The sequence below is a fragment of the Anas platyrhynchos genome, chromosome W (genome assembly GCF_047663525.1).
Source record: "Anas platyrhynchos isolate ZD024472 breed Pekin duck chromosome W, IASCAAS_PekinDuck_T2T, whole genome shotgun sequence".
Lineage (NCBI taxonomy): Eukaryota > Metazoa > Chordata > Aves > Anseriformes > Anatidae > Anas > Anas platyrhynchos.
Window position 1 is genome coordinate 8,703,748 of NC_092620.1, and position 23,048 is coordinate 8,726,795.

The window sequence follows — 23,048 nt, forward strand, 5'->3', positions numbered from 1 at the left end:
GCAGACTAGAGGGGGTCAAAAGAAGATGATCAATGGGCTTGAGAAACTGGCCTGTGAGGAAGACTAAAAGAATTATGTCTTTTAGCCCTGGAGCAGAGAAGGCTCAGAAGGGACCTCATCACGGTATTCCTGTACTTACTACAGAGAGGATGGAGGTTCTCTTTTCACAAGGAGCCGTATGAGAAAAGATGAGGGGTAATTGTATACAAGCTACACCAGGAGAGGTTTTGCTTTTAAGTACAAAAGATATTTTTGACAGTGAGAAAAATCAATCACTGGAACAACCTCACAAGGGATGTGGTAGACTTCCCATCACTGGAGGTTTTCAAGAGGTGTTAGATAATCTCATCTTGGCTCCCTTTTCTCACAACCTGATGATCTTCCTGATGATCTTTCAAGGTCCCTTCCAGCTTAGGCCTTTCTATGACTCGATGTGCCCCAAATATGTTTAAGGCATAAAAGACCACAGTTTCATCATAAACAACACAAATACACAAGGATCAGAGACATTTCAGCAGTCTTTCAGCTGGTTATGCACTAGCTGTCTCCCTCAGAGATGGCCAACTGAAAGGCTCTCTCTGTGTGTGTTTATGTGCCTTACAACCCCACAAATTGTATGGATCTTTGGCTGAACAGGATCAGCCCTCAGAGCAACCCTACGTTGGCAGCCTACATCTGATAAGGTAGCCATGAGAGTTGGGTAGGCCTCTTACATCACCAGACTGGCTGATTGTGTTGTTTCTTATCTCTCTTTCCTTTTTTTTCCCTCTCCTATCTGGTTAATGCCTGTACTGGGTTGCCACAGTGGATAGGGCTTCAAAACAGACCAGGACTGTATTTTTAAATGATTCTACATTCCTTCTTAATGGACATTTCATATTAAAAAATAAAATAAAACATTTAAAAATGCAAGATGTGTCTGGGGTGAACTATTAGCAGAAGCGGGGCATTTTTGTCCCAGCACGAGTGCCTGGGAGGCTGGTCATGTCACGCCGCTGTTTACACTCGCATTTAGCCCAAAATGACAATCTCATTTGCAACAGTTGTTAAGCACAGACCTGGCCGGCTGGCTGGACTGTAGTTGGCAAGAGTTTCACCACCACTTTAAGCAGTGCATTGCCAAAACTGTCCCCTGCCTTTGCCAGAAAGGACTTTGCTCTTTAGAACAGATGAAACCGTGCCCCGAAGCTTACGAGCAGCTCATCAGCCCAGCTGTAAAACAGTTGAACCCAGGTTAAGAATGGAAGCCAGCCACGCTGCAAACTCATGGGGAGATTCACAAACAGGTTAACAACAGCTGGGTTTATGCACAAGCAAAGTCAATCTCTACAGCATCAGGAAGTGTCAGCTGTGCAAGCCCAGTAATAACAGAGAAAGAGAAGCAGGCAAACACTTATCTCAACCTGCCGAAAAATAATACTGTCAAATTCCAGGCAAAACCCCTATGGAAACAGAAGCTTGCTCTGAGTTGTCCAAATTCTCAACACCCAACTCAGACTGTTGCATAAGCTGTGGTTATAGCAGGCAGCAAATATTATAGATAGAGAAACTGGGTTTGTCTGGACGGGAAGACTTGCTGATCCCACTCAAGGCCTGTGCTGAGATCATGTCTGGTAAACCTGAGAAGTGCAAGACCTTCGACAGCTGAAGTGAACAAGAATTAGGAAATTTGTCAAAATGAAAGCCTTACCTAATACTTTATATTTCAAAGGCTTATTTTTTGTCTCCTCCTTTTTTTTTTTTTTCCTATTGAGCGTAGATATCTGTCAGTTCAGATAGCAATGCTATAGCTATGTCAGTTCAACAGCAATGACAGCCACAAAAAAAAAAAAAAAAATATATATATATATATATATCTTTAACCTTTTATTAAAGATACAAGAAGAAAAAAAAAAAAAAAGAAAAAGGTTGAGTATTTGCTGCAGGACTGTACAGGCTAAAGGGTCTGGTCTCAAACATTCAAGCTTTATTTAACTGCTATAAAACCATAGTGATGGAATTGTGCTTTTTTTTCCAGACTCATTTACTCCGTTTAAATTATCTTGCCATATCCCACATATTTACATGGGAGCTTTCTATGTTGAGCAATGGATGTTTCCTGACATCCCAGACTACCACAGCACCTTCTATAACCAGATGCTCTGACTTGGATTGGCACAAGGCTGACACTGTGAGCTCTTCTTTGCCTCCACCCACTTGTAGCCAGCACGATCAGACATCCTTCCTGGATGAAGAAGTTTACCGACCACTGAAGTTTACCCACCAAGCTTGATGAGTTGGGGGAAGAAAAATAATTGTTATGATGAAGACACTGAGCTAGGAACAACTCCCCATTAGACTTCATTGAGCAGCAAAAACAGTAAAGACAGAAATCACATACAGAGGGCATTTAATTCCTGTAAATCATACATGTACCCTAATGGACTCATCATCTATTTAGGGTACTCCTGGGGAGTGAAGTCTTATAACAAGAAGTCTGCAGGACCCTTTTCTGTGCTGCTGGAAATTTCATCATGCAATTAATGAGGTCTGTAAAAATTCCTTGGTACCTTCTTAAAAGAAAGAAATTGCTGGCACTTGACACTGAGGCAAAAGACTGGAAATTCCTCAGCCAAGCAGATGAATTTCCAGGGGTATACGTACAGCTACCAACTGTAACTGAGCTTGCCTGGCTTAATGGAAATGAAGATGGGTTGAGCTGGGAAGGGCCACATCCCAAATGAACATAGAAAATGCAAGGTAGGTTTCTATGGAGCCTGGAGCCACTGTATTGATGCTGATGAATTTAAATAAAAGTAAGTGATCTGGCAAAAAGCAATCATTACAACTGTAATTGGAGACATGACCTTTCTGATTGCCTGCTCCATGCATCTCTATACACCCCGTTCCACACCAGCAAGGTGGCTGGGCTTTGCAAAGGAGTGTTGATTCATATTTTAGACTTTTAAAGCCCTGACAACAAAATCAGGATTGTTTCTTAAAATAGTTCAGGCCAGAATCCAGCTCAAGGACACTGCAAACAGCCAGTGCATCCGTTCAAATAAATAAAAGTCACCGTGACAGCACATGATCATTTTATATTTAGCCACTGTAGCTTAGAGGATGGGGGTTAGCCAAGCTCACCTCTTCTCTAGGAGTATTTGGCACTCTCTACTCAGGCTGTGTTTAGGTTCAGCTCCATCAGCACCTATTCTGCCCAGCCCATACTGCTAAACTTGCATTCAGTATTGGCGCATTATTTGGCTGAACTACATGTGCCTGATGATCCTGGTGGGAAATACAGAGCATCTTCCAGGATCAAGCCCTTCTGCAGGTAGATGTAGTTGCCTCAATTCAGCTTAGTCTGTAAAAGCTTTGTAAAGCAAGAGTGAGGAGCTTCACTGTACAAGGAGACTGGGTATTGTAGAGCTTACTGGCTTTTAATTCCACTACAGAAAACATGCATGGCATAGAGAAAACATGTATTTGTTTATTATATAATATGTGAGATGCAGCTGACAGGCATTTATGGGTGATGAATCCAGTTCGTTTCATCTACTTCCTAATTCCACTGAAGGGCAAAACAATATCCAGAGTACCCCTTCTCAGCTCAGCCCAGCCCTGCTTTACAGCTGTCATTTATCCCCTGCTGAATGTGCTGCCATGCAGCTTCCACAATCAACCCCTTCATGTTGCTGAAGGCAATACAGCTCCTGCAGAGAACCGTGGGATGGCTGCCAAGTATTTCCACTAATCCACAAATACACCATTAGTTCTGATACCCTCCTGATGAGACTTTAGGAAATGATGAACATTTCCCTCTATGAAAACAAGATATTTTGGAGAAAGAGCCTCTCTGTAGCTGAGAAACCCAAAAGAAACTATAAATAAACTATAAATAAACTGTGTTATAGAGTCCTCTCAGACAGAACCAGGTGACCATCAGGATGACATCTGGAAAAATATTCAGGTATTTAACTCCTATTTGAGGACAAAGCCATCAGTAAACTCAACAGGAGGTTTAGTTAAACAGATACAGCTCTTCCAGAAAAATGTGATGCTCAAAGACCTTAGCATGTATGGGAGCAGAACTGGGTCAAGCAAATTTGGATTATCAATCTATTATCCTTGCCACATCTTTCATAGGCTGAGCTGAACTTGCTGTGCATGACGTCCCTGAAAAAAAACACTCATCAATCTAATGCACTATTGTCTTTGTGTATCATAAAGATGACTGAAACTAGCTGATGGCTATTTATCCCCTCACTAACCAGGGAACAAGGCAAGGAGAGCTGAGACTTTGGAAAGAAGACTAAGCATTGCTCATGAGAAGATGTACCTGCATCTTTGTCAGAGTTGGGAGAGTTTACTGAAAACATGAAGTAAGGTTTATGTGCCCCAAAACATGTTCTCTTCACCTTCTCTAACTATACAGATCAAACAAAAGATCTTTTTACATACCTTGCCTAATTTCTGATACGTCAGCAGGCCTCCAAACAAAAAAAACAATAATTCAAGCAATCCACACATACGAAAACTCAGTGTAAAAGGTACACTTACCCATGTAAAGAAGAAATTGAAAGCTTACCTTTGGACCTGCTGGCCCAGGCAGTCCAAATGCTCCTGGCTGTCCTGGTTCACCCTGTAAGTAACAGCAGCAGAAGTGGTAAATGCTAATATTTTTTTTCTACAGGGGCTAAGATAACTCAAAACAGTCTTTATATATAGCTTTAGAAATGGAAGCTCTATCCACTATCTACAGTCCTGAGTACCATTATCTGGAGATCTGAAAGTCTGCATTGTGCTTTCTTTGCAAAAATAAAAGCAGAAGGAGACAAACAGAAAACTGAAGTAGTTATTCGTCTGCTCTTCAAACACAACCACCGAAATAGCTAGAAATGAGTTCTGTACGAAGCAAACAGCTTGCACCAACTACATTCTGCAGCTGATGATTCCTTGGAGATAACATATTGCATTTGGTTGGTGCAATAAACACATCCTATAAGAAATTCTGCAAACCCAAGTAAGTCACTGTCCGATCACAGATCGTGCCGTGCAGGAAGCAATGAGGTTGTACCAGTTCTGGAAGAGATATGGCACACTATGCCTGAGCAGGTCATGGGTCCAGGTGGCACAAAGCAGAAACAGGATGTAGAGTGTCAGAGAAGTAGGAGCTTTTCTGCTGTGTATCATTACTTTTGGGGCATTCCAAGCCCTTTCCCCAAGCTCCTCCAGACACCATAAAATGACTGCTGAAAAGGGATGGTGAATGGGATGATCAAGTTCCTTCCCCAAGGACAGTTAAGGCAAAAAGGAGTCAAGTAAGGCAAAGAGTTCAGAATAACAGACCATTGGGATGAAGAAAATTGAAAGGGATGGTGTTTGAGCTCCAGTGGTTGAACATAGGAAAGGATGAAAGCTCTAAAACACATTTATATAAGATGCTGGAAAATTTATCTGTGGTTTATTTGTGGAATTACACATTCCTCGTGTGTAATTCTTTTAAAGGCAAAATTTGGTATGCTTTGTCCTTCTTTGACCTATCTGAACCTCCTTCTTTGTCCTTAGCTTTTAGCAGTGCCCAAGAAGAGCTCAGGTCCTTGTTTCTGTGGCCGAGCTGCCTGTTTGCCCAGAGAGGTTGCAGATGCCCCATCCCTGGAGATGTTCAAGGCCAGGCTGGATAGGGCCATGGCCAACCTGATGTAGTGGGTGGCATCCTTGCCCATGGCAGGGGGTTGGAAATAGATGATCTTTAAGGTTCCTTCCAACCCAAGCCAGTCTATGATTCTGTGATATTTCTCCCACACCTATTTGCTCCTGGAAGCACAAGATGCTCCTGGAAGCACCCCCTGCCCTCTCCACTGGCTGATGTCTCTTGGCCAGACTCAAACCAAATTGCTGAGCTCTGCAGCTGCAGCTATCAACCACCACTGCCACAACGAGTCCCAGACCTCAGGCTGCCACGACTTCCCCCCTCTTCCAGCTTAATGAATGGGAACAGAGCTGCCCCTGGAGCGTCCGGGGATGGCTAATCTGTACAACACCCACTGTCACTGGGAACATGCGAGGGAGAGTGCCGAGGCTATTAACCTCCTGCCGTTTGTTTCTGCTGCTCCTAAAATGGCCATACAAATCCCCAAGACGTGTTTTCACTCAATACAGATTGATTTCCACTGCCTGGCTTGCACTGAAATGCAAGGATTACATGGGCGGGGGAGGGGGGAGAACAAAAAAAGCTTACGGCTTCTCCTTTTGCTCCATCCTTCCCCGGGAGGCCGGGCGAGCCAAGGGACCCCTGTAACAACAACAGGACTGTCATCAGCACGATATTAACACCACTTGCAAGCGCAAGGACATGAGTAATGCAGCAAGACAAGAATAAGGAATGAGGAGAATCATTTCTACACAAACATTTATTATTTACAGTCTCTGGAGGAGCTGCAGCTAACATTAACACACTATGGCCAATTGATGAGCTGTTAATGAGGAACTAGGCACTCTTGGCCACTTAACTCACTTAAGAGTAAATTAATATAAAAGCTCTGCAGCCGATGAGACACATAACCATTGAGTCATCTTAATATCATCTTTCCGCAGCCTGTCCACCATTCTGTTGTCTCAAAAACCTGCTGTTTTGTAACTAAATACTGATTTTTTATTTATTTTCGACTCCGTGCCTGTACAGCATCCACTCCAAAGCTCAGAAGCCTCTAGGCACAGCTGTAATGAACATAAGCAATGAGCCTAAAAGCAAACAGAAAAGAAGCCTTGAAAAACTGAAGCAGCCCTCAGGAACTACCCTACCTACAGGGAAGTTAGGCTCAGAGCTGGGAATGTGCAAAGCTGTAGAAAACAAACGAACAGGAAAACCAGGCACCGCTTCTTAAATCTGTCTGCACACCAGGATGAATGGGACTAAATATGTTGAGGCTGGCAGCAGCACAGATAACAGGGACTGCAGCAAACACAGGGGAAAGCCAAGTTTTACTGCATGCAGCTGGCAGTTTAAAGAACAAATGGAGAGTGGGAAGGGAATAGACACAGAACAGGAAAGCCCAAGTACATGGGAAGGAATTGGCTGAGTGTTTTTACTCCTAGGTTCTGCAGCAGTTTCTTTTTAGGAGGATTATTTAAAAAAATAAAGAAAGAAAAAAAAAAGCCTCAAATGAGAAACAGGCACAGGCACTGCAAATGGTTACTATGGGCTCTGATTAAACCAAACAGGTTTGCTGTGTATTACTTGGAGGGGGCTCTTGCCTTTTGCAATCCTGAACATTTACTGTTTTAGAACAGGTGGGAAACGTCTAAATTGCTGAAATCTCTCCTGCAAATGACATTTAAGGCATCTCTGACAGAAGTGTCCAGAGTAAATACTAACAGATAGAGTAAGCCTGGTACTGGATTATCTTTTTCTTTGTTTGTGTTATAAGAGGCTGCTACAGTAAGCAGCAAAAGGCCATCTCAGTCTAAAGGTTATTTATGCTCAGTGAAGAAAAAGGACACAATACTCTTTTGCCTTCTATGTCTCATACTGAAGAAATGTCGGTATTCCTGTGTGTGGAAACACTTAGCTCTGAGCCCTCTTCTATCCTGTTTCAGAGTTTTACAACCTTCAGACAAAGTTCCTGCCCCTGCGATCTCCACACATTTGCCAAATGTGGCCAAGCACAGGCTTAGAGATGCGAAGGGTTACTTTGCAGACAAACAGCACAACACAGTTTTATTTTCTTAGCATCTTGCTAACACACAAAAAGAAAACAGAGGTAAAACAAAAGACTTACGAAGATCTATTTTCATAAGCCTTCCTCAATAGCTTTATGAACACATCACAGTGTAGTTAATAAAGGCTCGGACTTACTTTTTCTCCTTTATCACCTTTCAATCCAGGAAAGCCGGGGGCTCCTTCTTCACCCTAAAACACCAAAACAAAATGTACCTTGTATAAAATAGCATATATATCTGTGTATTTAGAGACCACTGTTATCTTTTGGAAGTTGAGGCCAACCTCTCCTCCTTGCTGTAAAAGATGCTGCTCAATCACCTGCAACTTGGCCATATTTGAATGTGTTCACTTCCAATTTTCCAACCAACTGTCGGCCTCTTACTGATTTTTTTTTCTTTTTGTAAATACCAGCCAGGAGGAGTCTTTTTTCCAAGAACAAAATTAGAGGTATATCCTTATTAAATAAAACTATTTCAAGCATAGAAACATTTCACTGACAAACTCTCATTGCTGCATTTCAAAGTACAGGGACTTGAAATTTTCTGTGGCCAACGTACTGCCAGAGATATATCATTTATTTCCCCTTTTACCTGTTCACATTAAGCTAAAAGGTACACCTTAGAAGCCTTTCCATTTAGACCTTTATCAGTAGGTACTTCTCATAGTCAACAGCTAATGTCTTCAAAGACTCAGAGCATGTTTCAGCCAGAACTCAGTGAAGGAGCAGGATTATGTCCAGTATTACACAGATTTGTTCAAAATCCAGCAGCCTGCCTACGTCTGTTCATGCTTCAACTGATGGCACCCAGGATCCAGCATTGCTGGGTTTTACAAGAGACGTTGGTATGTGTCCCACAATGGATGGTTACCAGCATTTCTGCTACCTGAAACGGTGGACATCCATGCATGGGACATTAGGTAGTGGTTGGACGTGGTGCTTAGGGACACAGTTTAGTGGGTAGCATTGGTGGTAGGGGGATGGTTGGACCAGATTATCTTGGAGGGCTTTTCCAACCTTTATGATTCTATGATTAAAACTGCCAGACTGCTAGCAAGTGGCATGGCACAAAGCAGAGCTAAGCCACTGAGAGCTTTTTCCCTGTCTACTTCTGTAACACAGAAAGATCCCATTGAAATAACATTGAAGTGGTTAAGCCAAGCACATGAAAATTAGAAATGTATCCAGCAACTCTGGAATTTTCTAAGCCACCTGTAAACACGTATGGACTACCTACCGATGCAAGTAAGTTCAGGCCAAATCCTGCCATTCTCAGTTTTATTTGCTTTGTTTTTGTTTTTTTTTTCATGAACAGTCTAGTAGACTTGGATGGATCTATTCTAAGGGCAAGGTTCCAATCAATTTCAGACAAAAAGACAAAATATGGCCTTATTTATAAGCATAGTTTGCACTTATGAGTATATTTTGCACTTAAAGGATAATAAAAGACAGTATCTGAAAAGTATCTGTACTCTATATGCAAATTGAAGACATTAAATACTTTAATAATCACATTTCTTGCTAACTGAACCTTCATGCAGCACTCGGCCTAGGATTTCCAATGCAGCTTAGTGGTACAAATCAGATCTGCTGTATTTGAACGGCTCCCTGATGAGATAGAAAACCCATCAAATAGCAAATGTGATTTTAAAGGAAATTATTTGCTCTAAGAGGTCAATATAACTTGAAGAAACTGCTGTTCCATTGCAAAATGTGCAGCATAGGTAGAACAATGATTTGTATGTTTTCTTGGCAAATGAAAGGAATAGGGTTAAATAACTTATCTTTTTTTTTTCTTATTCTTCTTTATGAAGTAGCAACTTCCTAGCATAGCTGAACAAAGTAACCCTGATATCAGTCAATAAATTTCATACAGTGCTCAATGAGCCATTCATGTTGGACAGCACCTAAAAATGTTTCTCCTCCAACCTTCCACTCATAGAATCACAGAATCATTAAGGTTAGAAAAGACCTCCAAGATCATCTGGTCCAACCATTCCCCTACCACCAATGTCACCCACTAAACTATGTCCCTAAGCATTATGTCCAAACTTTACTTAAACACCCCCAGGGACGGTGACTCCACCACCTCCCTCGGGAACCCGTTCCAATGCCTGACTGCTCTTTCTGAGAAGAAATGTCTCCTAATGAAAAGCACCATCAACAGTGAACTCAGACCAAGCTGTTCAGGGTTTTATACACTTCAGTTTCCAGCTGTTCAGGGTTTTATACACTTCAGTTTCGCCTTTTGATTTTCTACAGATCCCGAGAAGCTGCCTGCAAAGATGTGAAGTCCAGAACAACGTGTTGGCCTTCACAATGAAGGGACTGCATGGCCATTTTCAGGAAAGAACTGTAGACCCTCCCCTACCCAGTGATCATACATACCAGGAGCAGCTTTTCAGCCCACTGATCAGCCCCAGGGTCAACAAGGAGGGGAAAGAGGCTTCAGGGATTCACCATGCTCAAGGAGTACGTGAACCAGCAAAGCCCAGCTCTCCAAGGAGCTCCCTAAAGACATATTCTCCATCTGTATTTATTGCCACAGCCTCCCTCCTGCTGCATAAGCACTGTGTGGCACACCCCAGGTGCTCTAGCACAGAACTGACCCTTCACTAGAAATAAATTTAATCAGTTTGCAGTGGCAATCTTCAAGTACCCACCAGCCTTACCAGAAAACTGTGTAGAAGCAACCTAGATTCTCAAGACAAGTTTAACATCCACTGGGGAACCACCACTGAATGCCACTACCCAACAAAGTAGGTCTCCTACTTCTGCCACTTCATCTGACTCCCTTGTAGCCCTGGAAAACTGCTTTGTGTCCCACAGAAAAGCCTGTCAGGCAAAGGGTAGGTTCAGCAGCTCTTTGAACCTCAATAAAAGCTTGAGATTGTGTTGCCTATATCGAAACACGCACGTTCACAAAGTAAAGTGCATAACCTACAGGAGTGATCAGCAGAAGAGAGCAGGAAGCAGAAAAGCACTGACATTGCTGTGCTTTCATACGGTGCCAAAGGAGCTGTGACAGGCAGGGATGGAAAGCAACCAAGAGCCTGCACCCTCAGTTCACTGCCAGCTGCCAAAACCCTCACTAAAGGACGCAGCTAACTGGAACAGAGTTCTGTTGCCAGGGCAATTTATTTCACTAAGCTTTTTTTTTTTTCCTTTTTCTTTTTTTTTCTTTTTTTTTTTTTTCCCTTTTTAGTACCCAATTCATGAAATGCATCACAATCACAGAACGATCACATTTTCTTTTCAAGTGGCCAACAGAATTATTTTTTAACCAGGTAAGATCCCAACTGTTGGGCTCACCGTGCTGCTAAGACCTCAGGAAGTGTTGGTGTACCCCAAAGATGTGTGTTCCCCCCTTGCCCTCACCCCAATTAGGTCAGCTGGGTTAGCAAAGGGCCAGTGCATCTCTCCTGGAAAGCACTAAGGCCAGGGAAAGTTGCAATTAGAGAATGACAATATTGATTGAAGGAGAAATCAAAGGGGCCTGAAATGATGTTTTTGAAGAGGAGTTCTTGCTGGGGAGGTTACAACTCCAGCAATGAGGCTCAAAAGGAAGGCAGTAGATTTTCCTGAGTACTTTTTAGTTTCTTTTTAAGTTCTTGAACATACTGTCTTTTCCTCATTCACTGAAAATCTAGCCACGTATGTTTAGCTTCTTCCTCTCTGCTGCACAGCCAGTGGCCTTTAATCAAACCTTCCCACCAAGGTTAGCAAGAGAATAAACATGTTGATTAGCTCATCGTTGGCAAAACCCTTGACAGAAGGGTCTACATCTGGCGAGCTGCCATCGGATCTCAAGTGGCCAGAGGACTTCTCGTGGGATATCACTGTGGTGTGCTCTCAGCCACGTGGAAGCAGCCACTGCTGAGCAAGAGAGGGCTGGTAGGTACTGCAAGCACTGAAGACATAGTGGTACAGACTGTTAGTATACAGAGGTAACGTACCTAGCGGGTAGCTACATATTTCTACAAATGCCACTTTTCATTTTTCAAGAGTCATTCTATGAGTATTGAAGTACAGCAAGGCCTCATTTCTTTCCTGCTTGGGTCACTCTGTCAGACACTGTATGAATAAATACTAAATGACAGTCACTACACTCAAGAGCCCAGTTCAAAATTGCAAGCGATATGTAAATGTAATAAAGAAATAGCAGAGACAGAGGGTACAGGCTAGTGAAATAGCTGCCAAGCAGACACGGCTCTGCAAGTGCACTGGGCTGAAGGATCTAGTTATCACGCTGCGAGAAATGGGTCAGCTTCAGCAGCTGGCATTAAGCCCTGGGGAAGAAAAGCTCATTGCATTTCTTGCACTAAGGCCAACCGTGGTTGTACACACTGAGAAGGATAAAAATAATTCTGTATATTCACAGGCTGGCTGTGTTCCCAGCTTCGACACAATGAGATTCTGGTGGTGACATGTAAACCGTACGTAACTCTTTATCCCATGCATTTCTGCTGCCACCCATCTACTTTACGGACAGCTGAACTTTTATAGGGAACTTTTTCTCCTTTCTAGAGAAACATCTGGACTAGGACAGGAAGATAACAAGGACCAGGACTCCAGGGAAGAAGCAGAAGAGACTACTATTAAGGAGAGGTACAGAGTACAGCTTCTAAGGCAGCTTCCCTTAGGCTTAGCCAACACCTCCTGGTTTTGATGGAGTACCTTCATACTTTGGGTGGGGTGGCTTGTTGTTTCCTTGGCCAATAGTTTTGTGCAAAAATGTTTGAGCATGTATGTATTTTTACCTGTGAAGAAGTGTATTAGTAAATATGCCAGTTTGGCTTAGGAATTTCCCAAAATACTGACTCTTACAAACTGAGGATGTAGCACCAAATAAATCACTCCGAGAACTCAATCTTTCTTTCCTTAATGAACTGATACAAATTCTGTGAGCAAATTAAGAGGTTTTCTAAGCCACACTAAAACAAGAAGGTTAGGCAGCATTCAGTAAGATAGAATTTTGAATTTGCTTGTATTTAATGAACGTGTTCAGTCTCACAGAAAAAAATACAGAGCAAGGCCTAAGCACTACTTTTGTCCTTCCTGGGTGTCTCAAAGCAAGGTTTTTATGAGCCATGTGTTTTTTCCAGACCCAATGGGCAAAAGGAAATGCCACATCCCAAAGAAATTGAGAGCCCAGGCAACTCTCAGCTGCTGCAGAGTATTGATGTGACTAAGAATAAAGATATCCCCATCAACTTCAGGTTACTACAGCAGCTGAAAATACAGATGAGCTGGGAAAGTATAAACATTTATAGATAGGTTCCTTTATTAGCTTGTGCATCAGCAGTTATCTCATTTTTAGATTTGAGTAAGGACATGTTCCTGGCATACCGGTGTCAAATGGATTTACCAAATCATGTCAGCTCTAGGCTAGAGACCCCTCCATGGTCAGGAAGGTCTTAAGGTCTCTTTTGAAATTATTATTTTAAAACCTATCATTACATGCTCACCATATGCACACATAACGCACACTCAGCTTAATTTGTTGCATATCATCCAAAGATTCCCCTCCCTTGGGTTAAACTGAGCCTTACTAGCCCATACAATCACTGAATGTTATGTATATGGGCTGTGACTAGATTATATCTACATCCCATGTAGATCCTCAGATGGCTGAATGGAGATAATTGTAAAATTACAAAGTAGATAATCTAATTGCTAGATAATATGCTTCCTCAAAGATGGAACTACTACTACACAGATTTTGCCATATCCAGCCTCAGAAAAGAGACCTAAAATGGAGGAAGAAGTTGTCCTCCTGTACATGGAAAGATACAGAGATACAATAATTCAGTATTACCTGATTCTAGAGATACATGGAAAGCACAGGAAGGAATAACCCATCAGTGCTGCTTTTTAAGCAATCTGCTCAAGTTTAACTGCTTTTCTTTCCTCCACTTGCAACTCCTTAAGCAGCTGCCAAGTTTACAAACATTTCTTCCAACTCGAGAGCAGCTGTGGCCTATAATCACATATTTTATTTCAAACTCTGGGTTGTGGCCTATGTTAATGGAAATGAGAGCAAACTAAACAAGAAAATAATGGGAAAAAAAAAAAAAAAAAAAAAAGACAGTCCAAAACACATAGTTAGATTCTTATTTTCCTGTCAAATTCAAGTAAATCACCGGACTTTTCCTTCACCTTCACAAAGCAGGCTACAGAAGATGTACCACACCAAGGTCAATTCTATACACCACCTTTATTCTCTCTTCCAAATTGGTCTACACCTAACACAAAAGCACCCCTTTTCTAATCCCAAAATGAAATAAAAATGTGTAACCCTGTCACAAAACATCAATAGAGGTGTCACTGGGGGACCTGCACAAATCTGCCAAGCAGGGCTCCATGAATCACGCACTCAGCATATTGACAGCTTTGCAAGGCGGGGGATCTATGTCCAAGGTGGGAGATGAAATAGCAAAAGCTGAATCAAAATAGAAGAAAATGGGCAAGATAAATGGAAACAGAAGCAAAACTGAGCTGCACAGTGTTACCATTTCATGATTAATACACCTCTCTCTCCTCTGTTAATTAACTTCACAGTATCCCTGTGAAATGAGAATTTACAGCAACTCCAATATTGCTTTCATTCCACGAGGGTGGTAAGTCAGAGGTGCAACTGGAAACACATGGAAGGCCCCAGAGTCTGTGACAAAGATAGAAACTCACTGCAGATTTCCTAGGTCCTAGGTCAGTGCCCGAACCATAAGTCAAATCTTTCTCCTGGCTATTTGACCTGCATTTAATCTGGCAACCTGATGTTCCCAAAAGATAAACCAGAAGACTGTGGGTAAGTGGCTGCTGCTGATCCAGCCCTAAACAGTTTTCAGGGTTTGATGAGAAAAGGGCAGAAGGAGATGTTGCAAATTGAGTATTTCTTTAGAAATATTGTCAGTTCTGGGCTTGGTGTTTTGTTTTGTTGTTGTTTAGTTTTGTTTCTTTTGTTTTGGAGTGATGAGGGAAATATAAAGTTTCATTAAAGGCCAGAGGTGATCTGCAGATCAACTGAGATGCAGGGCTGCAGTGGATGTGTCACCCAGCTCCATTTTCAAAAGCTGCTGACCAGACAGGCAGTGCAAATGACTGCCATTTTCTAAGGCACAGATGCAGGATTGTATTAGCTTAATGATGCTAAAACTCTATTAATATCTTGGAAAATTTGACAACAAAATTGGCATTATCTTCTGCTTCTGCAAGAAATAAGACATTCATTTCAACTAGGAGTTCACTTCAGTTCATTCTAAGAAGAGAAGAAAATCATCTTGCTTTGTCACAGTACTATATTCTGATTTTAAAAAAAGAAAAGCCATGTGGACAACATACACAGGAGTCAGTAGAAGTTGTAAGTGTTCTTAGTCTATCAGGAAGCCCAGCCCAGTATTCAGACAGCTTGTTAAATGATAGTTATGAACATATATATATATGTGTGTATATATATATAAATATACACCCATAAACTCGGTGCTGCAGGTGAGAAGATTCATCAGAACTTAGTGACTTGGTAACCGACCGTACCCTGATCAAGGTCACTGTAGAGTTCAGAATAGGATGGGAATCTCCTAAGACTTCAAAGCACTCATCATTACTGCTAATTAGCTTCATACTACCTGCAAGTCCACTGTGACACTCCTTCACTAACTACATAGGGGATTCCTGAAACAGTGGGATGGTCAGACACCTCTGACAACTGTTCAACTGTCAATTCAACAGTATGAAAACTGCCCCACGTATCAAGCAACTGCCCCACCTGTATCAAGACTGCCTTCAAGACTTACTTGCACTGAACATCTACCTCTGCAACAAAGCAAGGGAGATAACAGATAATGTACTAGCTGTTGCATTTGAAATTCCTCTGTTCAACAGCTATACGAGTTGTTTGATCAACTGACCAAATCCTCTCAAGTTCAGAAAAACAACTGAGAAAAAAAAAAATGGATTACAAGAGGTTGGATTACCAGCAGCAGCTGCTGGAAGGCAGCCTTCCTTGCAGATCTCAGAGGAAAACAATGCAAGCAAAGGCAAGAGACAACTCGGTTGATTCTGCTTGCATCTCCCTTGGTATTCTGCCTATGTACCAGTCCTTGCAAACAGCAAAAGACTGTCACAGTAAAGCAGGATTTAAATCCCCGTGCTAATCAGGATGCACATGTAGCACAGTCTGGTGGCCCCTGGAGCACCTAAGAAATCCAGTGTGAAAGAGAAAACAAAGATGACTTCATATTATTGAACAATATGTATCAAGATGAGGGATTGATTGACAGATCATTTGTATCCTGCCTTGATATGGTGAAAGCCAGGATCCTCTCTGCTTGTGAAAGATAGCCCAGGGATACAGATTTTCCTTGTATAACCAGACCAGATAATAAGATCTCATCTATTTTTCCAGTGACAAAATATATCTTGAACATAAAAAATCCTCTATACCTGATCATGGAAAGCCAATAAAACCAGATATGATGTGAGCAAGAGGTCCTTACTCATCCATCCCAAATTTCTACCGATGTGGAAGAACTGTTACCAAAATTAAATTCCCATTTATCTGTTTTTCATGGTTGGGACAAGAGGATGCATTTGTTGGACACTTTGAAATGTGAAAAACAGAACAGCTCTGCTCTAAAACCTTCCTTGTCTCAAAGTAAAAGCTGATGCTCCTTCCTGGTATATGCCAGAGCTTGGGATGAGGCAAAAAGCTTGCGAAGTGCTAGAGGGGAAGTGCTCACTGATGTAGAAAAAATAACTCAGTCATATATCATGACACATTAATTTATGTTCTTACATCTACAGATAGCACACAGAAAATAGTTTGGAGCGTGTGGATGATTAGTCAGGTGCTGGATTAATATGTATTTATATTGCTAGAAAAATCTTTTAATTCCTTTTGCTCTGCTCCTGGGAAGCCCCTGATGCTCCAGACCTCCACACACCCCTCAAAAGTGTCAGCAGCATTTTGTGCAACATCTGAGAAGATTTCTTCCCCTACCTGGACTATAAAGTGATGCTGCTCCCAGGTCTTCATTTGGAAGTGCAGTACAAAAGCTGCGATTATTCTTCTCATTTTACATATGGAGACACCAAGGCACAAGGGGAAAAGCTAAGGACAAGATCCCCTGTGGAGCCAATGCCAGAGCTGGGGACAAAACTGGATCTCCAGGCCACTTCAGCACCAAATGCATCTGATTCTCTTGAAATAATGACCACTAATGATCTTCTCATAGTTTTACTGGGAAATAAGCATTTGCCATGAAAAAAACATTTGCTATTGTGTGCGTGTTCATTGCCCAGAAAGGTCTGAGACAAAAATCATCATCTTTATGTCATATCCAGAGACAACAGGTCTTGTAGGCTTTGGAAAACTAGGTAGTGCTGAAGACAAAGGGTGAGAGACCCAAAAGGGTGAATTTCAGATGTCCAGGTTGGTACCAGGGTTCATACAGAACAGCATGAAACACAGGGGTGCTGTGATACCACCTGCCCCTCCACCTGCACTGTCACAGAGCTACGGTGCTCAGCCATGACCAAGGAAATTCAGCCAGGAAACTCCTTTGATCAGTAGAGCACACCACGGGAAGGGGGAAAACTGGGCTGCTTGGCTGCAACAGCAGAGCAGAGCTTGTGACACTGCCCCTGCCCTAATATCAGAAACACTGAGAGGGAGGAAAAGCTGCATGGCTATCATGGGCTGGCTGGAAGGGCAGATGTGAAAATGTGAGAGGGGCAGAGAGAACTTAAGATGGCTTTGACAGACAGCAGATAGCAACCTGCTTTGTGTAATGCTTCAGCTGTCTGTAATTCAATAGGCTATGAGACCTGTTTCACACCGCTAGCAAAGCTTTTCACTTTTGCACCTAACAGACAGCTAATCCATACCTATCAATTGCAATATCGCTCTCAGGAACATCTCAAATCTGAGCAAGAGTTATAAATGACAGAATCAAGGAAATCTGATTTTTTTTTTCTACCTCTCCCCTCCAGCTCTTCTAACAGAGGAAGCAAAAAGATGGCAAATCTTTCTCATTCACTTCCTTTCTACGCTGCCAATGGATCTTGGCAGAGAAAGCCTCTAAAGAAGTGCTGGGGATTTCACAAACTTCTGGTTGCCAGTAGATGTCATTATATACCAGCAATGTGCCTGCCAGCCAGAGTCCAATGCTAAGAGAGAAAAAGAAAAAGAAAGAAAAAATAAAGTGATGTTTTCTAAGTTTATGTAAGTAAAAAACAAGTTACTAGTACCCTTGCACTGCTGAGAATTAAGCTGTCACGATGCACAATTAGTAAGTGATCTGACTTTGAGCTGTTTATTACCATCTGCAGCTGTTATTCTGGGTCACAGAAAACCACAGAATTTCTCTAAAGCCCTCTAATTATTGTTAAGAAAAAAAAAATCCATCAAACCACAGTTATTTAGCTGTGCAGAATGTACTTTAACTACAGTTAAGAGGACTGAGAAATACTTGAGGTGCAGACCAAAATTGTCTGTGTGCACAAGAGGATTCAGACCGTACTCAGACCGCACAAAGGCAGACAGCGACATTACTACACCTTACTCTTTAATGGGAAGACTCAGAAAAAAAATGACAGCTACAAATTACTCCAGTGAGCTGCACAAAAGCCTTACGAATTAGTGGAGGTGCTATTATACAGATGTGGACCATTAGGAAAATATGTAAACACTGGATGGGGAGGTTAAGTGCTGGATGACCTTAACCAGATGAAGCCCGTAGCCAGGAATGGATTCTGAGGGATATAATTCCCAGAAGCAGAAAAAAATATATATATAAGGAAAAAAAATCTGCAGATATTGCACTTTCACTTTCCATTACCAGCTCAATTTGAGCTATGCTCACATTATTTTTCATTTGGCAATAAACTAACAAGATGTGAGTGCTAAGAACCATGCCCTGAGGAGGCAATGTTTCCACAGACCTCGTCTCCAAGGAACACCAATTACTGGGTGATTGGGGTTTTGTTTTGTTTTCCAATTTCAGACTCAATAGTATCTCTGAACTTGGAAATGTTTTACCTTCTTGTTACTGTCAAGATGTGCTGGCTGAAAGAGTGCTGCCTGCAGTCCTGGACCCTGGTGCCTCCCAGAGCCCCCAGTCTCCTCTCAGCCAGCCAGCCCCAGGTAAACCAAGCTATATTCAAGATATTTTGAACTTGACGACTATCCAAACACTACAGCAGCCCAAGCAAGGCCTAGAAACTTCTGCAGCATCTTGCCTGCAACAGGGCTCAAGGCTTCAGTGGCAAAAGGATACACATCAGCTCCTGGAGTGATCAATAGTTTAGGTATACGGACTGATCCTTAATCCTTGCAAGCTTAGACTCCACATTGTATACATGTACATGCTCAGAGCACATGTTCTACTATGTTCTGGTTATTCTCCCTGCTTTATACTGGAGCTGGTTTGAAGTTGAGGCTCTCACATTTGGCACTTAGTAGAACTGCACTGCAGCAGCCTGGCCATGTACCTGGCTGCTCCTGGCCCTACCTTTCAGGCTCAGCTTCCTGACTTAGATTTTGATCTGCTTCATCACCAGGGATGAGCCTGGTGATCTAGACTCCCGGATGAACCTGAGTTCTATCAGTGACCCACTCTGCTCCATGGTATGGGTGCTGTGAGGTCCCTATGCTGCCGGCTGTGGCATCTCAGCTCCAGCCTGCATTTCCCTTGGGGTGTAACTGCCCCTTGCTGCACCCTGACACTCAGGAACCTGACAGTATAGCTCACAAGTCCAAAATTCCAGCAAGTGAATCACTCACAGCCCTTCTGATGCCCAAATGCATCTCAAAAAAAATCCAGGCAAAAGCTCTCCTTGCCCTCTGACCTGTGTAACGTTAGACTCCAGCTACACTCTTTGCAGGCAGACCTGCACCCATTTTACTTGAGTCCCATGTTGCTGGATGCCAGCCAGCCCCGACCAAGAGGCACTGTGGTCATTTGGTAAACCACACTGATAAAGAAGTTACGTGGCTTTTAGGTCAGACCTTTGTTATATCCAGCTGCCTCGGGGTGAAGACAGAGAGAGAAGGGTTGCATGTAGATAGACTGCATCTAGCAGGGTGCATTTCCACAGCTTTTCCAGAAGCTCTAAAAATGGCAATATCTCCAGTTTGGAAGACACATAAGGGAAAGGGAAGCAAGGCCTTTATTTGAAGGATATAGCAGGAAAGATATTCAAAGCCTGGAGGGAAAGAGAGTCTCCAGATTCATTTTACAGGAACAAAGACTAGCTGCTTTGCCCAAGGTCAGCAAATCTGTTGGAGCCAAGTTTAAAGCCCACTTCTGCAGCATAGTCCAGAGCCTTAGCAATCTGCCTGCTTTTCTATGCTTGGTCTTGCAGTCACTGCATCTCTAATAAGCCAAGCCACTTCAGAGGTTTTATTCTCATTAGAAATCCTATAATAATCCGCCTGAATTTTTTATCAGGGCAAGTCATTACCATGAAAAAATTCCAACAACACAAAACCCCCCACACATTTTAGGAGAACATAGACTTAATCTTCTAAAGTTGTTTCTCATATTCATTGCTGCGTTTGTGATTATTAGCATGAAGGGAAACTGATAAGGCACAAAGGGAAAGCTCAGATACTCTTGGAAACATATTTTCAAGGGAACTCCCATAGAGCACTGTAATCTGTAATGAAACCTTCATCCACACCTCTGCAGGGGAAGGTGGGTGCTCCGGGTTAGAATTTTTTCCTCTACAGAGTGGCTTCCTATGGAAAAAATCACAGCAGCAATCACAAGACTCAACTTTTTCATCAAAATCCTCATTCATTTTTCTCCCTGACACCACACATTACTAACCAAGCTATTCTATACCTTGTTCTTCCACACACGAGGAGCCAGAGATTTTTCTTCAACAGCTCTAGGCAGCATTGTCAGAAACCCTGAACAGGCTGGGGAAACTTCTGTCCCCTCCTGGGCAGTGAGGCTGTTTGGGAGGTTCACCAAGAGTTGAACAAAAACTGTAAGAACAGCCAGCCCACAGCCCATCTGCAGCAGTGGCCTCGTAGGAGACTTCTCCAGCCTACTGTCCTGTGATTGCACATCACAATTTAAAGTGACTTGCAGACATCCTAAAGCAGAGATAATGTCTTTTGTACTGAATAGATCTCGACAGATGTCTCTCTTCAAAGAATTTGTATGAACTTTATTTTTTTAAACACACACATTTCATCCTCCAGAGCAAACTGCAAGGAGAATCTCCAATGCATACCGTATGAAAAGCCACTTCATTTCGTTCCTTTGAAACTTGCCATCAGCTCGTTTCTTTTGCTTCCCCTTAGCTTTTGCAATAAAAGAAGCAATGAAAAGATGAATTCCTACTGATGTGTCCGTACCACTCAGAGTACGACAGATTTTCACATACAAAGCCATCACTTCCCCTTTTCACCCACAGACCCTTCTCAGCACCGTTGGTTTTTGGGAGGCAAGGGTGGCTCAGCAGTGCTGGAAAATACTCTGCACCTTGCAAGACAAGGGCGTAAGATTTTGAAAGCCTCTAAATTAAACTTTGTAGGGGGGCATTAAAAGGGAAGAGTGGCTTGCGACGTGGATGGCTGTGCCCCGGGAATGCAGACCACAAACTGTACAGAACCTCCCTTGTCAAATGTGATTTACCTGACTTTGATCAAGTCACTGAAACTCCGTCTTGTTTGAAACATCCTTAAAAAATGCTCTACAGCTGTTCTTTTTGCCCTCATTCCTCTCCTGCTCCCATTCCTTTTGGAGGAACAGAGGTCTGAAGATATGCTTTATAAGCTTTGGAGGACCAGGCCATCTGGTCTAGCAAATACCTGCTTGAATAACCTACAGAAGAAAGCCAGAACAGTGCCTTTCATGGTGATCATGTTACAGATTTGGATATTTTACCGTATAAAATCAGCTTATTGGTAACATGAATGTGTGAAAAAAAAGTGAATAAAGACACAGCACAAATTTAGGAACAGAAATATAACAGACTACGTGTTAATGCCACAGGGACTAAACACTTCAAGGGCTGAAAGATGATGGCCAACAGCAGAAAATCAAGATCCAACACAGAGCAGTGGCAACAGAACCACACCTGAATAAGAAAATCCACCCAGGAGCAGTTTGCATGATCACCTGGAGATGCATTACGTTATTTTCTGGTTTGGTATCTGTGTACAATTCCTTGGTCTGTACTTGCATGTTTCTGCACTTAGAGATCATCCTCCATCAAGCTGAGTTATTTAGGGCTGGCAGGACATGCTGGGCTGTCACTTGCTCCATCACAGCAAATTTCTTGGTTTACAAAGTCACACAAGACCTCATGTTGACATGAATTAGGTTTTTAGCCACAGCTGCTATTATCTTTTGGTTTACCACTAATGATGTGCTTGGCATGTTATGTGTTCTAATGCAAGCACCACTCTGGCTTTAACTTAGAGATATAACTGAGGTAATGGCCTGGGGAAGCAAGGCCAGCGCCACTGTTGTCCTCCTGGAAAAGCACTGGATTTGTCCTCTAACAAATGCCTCAGACCTCACGTAATTGCCCTACACACAATACTTGGCAAAAACACGATCTGGCAGGTGTTTGGCACTAGCACAGCTGGAAAGCAATACTATAGTAAGGGGATTGATTTAATCTCATCATCTCAGTCTTTTCAAAGGTGTGATAACCTTCCTCTCTCAACACTTAGGATGGGAGCCTTGTTCCTACAAGAGAGTCCACAGCACACACATAGCAAAGATTGCACGGACTGCAGCTGTTTGAAGTCAAATATCTCTGATCTAGTTCCCTAGCCATGGCCCATACCCATAAAATCAAGGAAACATAAAGCTGTCACAGCCAGAGTGAAAAACAAGAATTCATGCTCACGCAGCCATTACAGCACAGCAGGCAAACAAAAAGGAGCCACATGAATCCTCTCCTTCCAGGTGTGTCACGTTCTCCTGTCTGGAAAAGGTCTCGTTTCCTAAGCTGTGCTCCTCCTTTTTCAGGAGGGTAGATGGCAATCAGCATCACAGATACATGCAGCCCATCACCCCGTGGTTCTGGCCCCTTCCCTCTCAAAGAGGCTTCTTCTGACACCAAGACACAGACACGTCCTCCAGCCATACATCCACTGCACACAAACATGCAGGGGTGACCTCCCTGCCCTACCTACCACTTTCTGCTACTGAATGCTCACCTTTACACCTAAAGGCTGTCTTTAAGATGATTTTTTTATGTTCAGGAAAAAATACACACGGACACAAACCCCATCATGTTCCCTTTAATCAAGCTAGCGAGTCACAGCAGATCAATTTTTGCTTTCCATCAGCAACAGCAATGACTCTCAGGCACTGGTGGACA

At 42.6% G+C, this 23,048-nt stretch overlaps 1 protein-coding gene across 2 annotated transcripts in view; it reads right to left on the minus strand.

Moving 5' to 3' along the window:
• Positions 1–23,048, minus strand: part of LOC101794833 (uncharacterized) — a 228,103-nt gene that overhangs the window by 97,961 nt on the left and 107,094 nt on the right. For both annotated transcript variants that reach the window (XM_072030618.1, XM_072030619.1), the window contains exons 13-15: positions 7,838–7,891; positions 6,221–6,274; positions 4,568–4,621 (exon numbers count right to left, since the gene is read on the minus strand). In XM_072030618.1, coding sequence (XP_071886719.1) covers positions 4,568–4,621; positions 6,221–6,274; positions 7,838–7,891 — 162 coding nt within the window. The remainder of the gene's footprint in view (positions 1–4,567; positions 4,622–6,220; positions 6,275–7,837; positions 7,892–23,048) is intronic.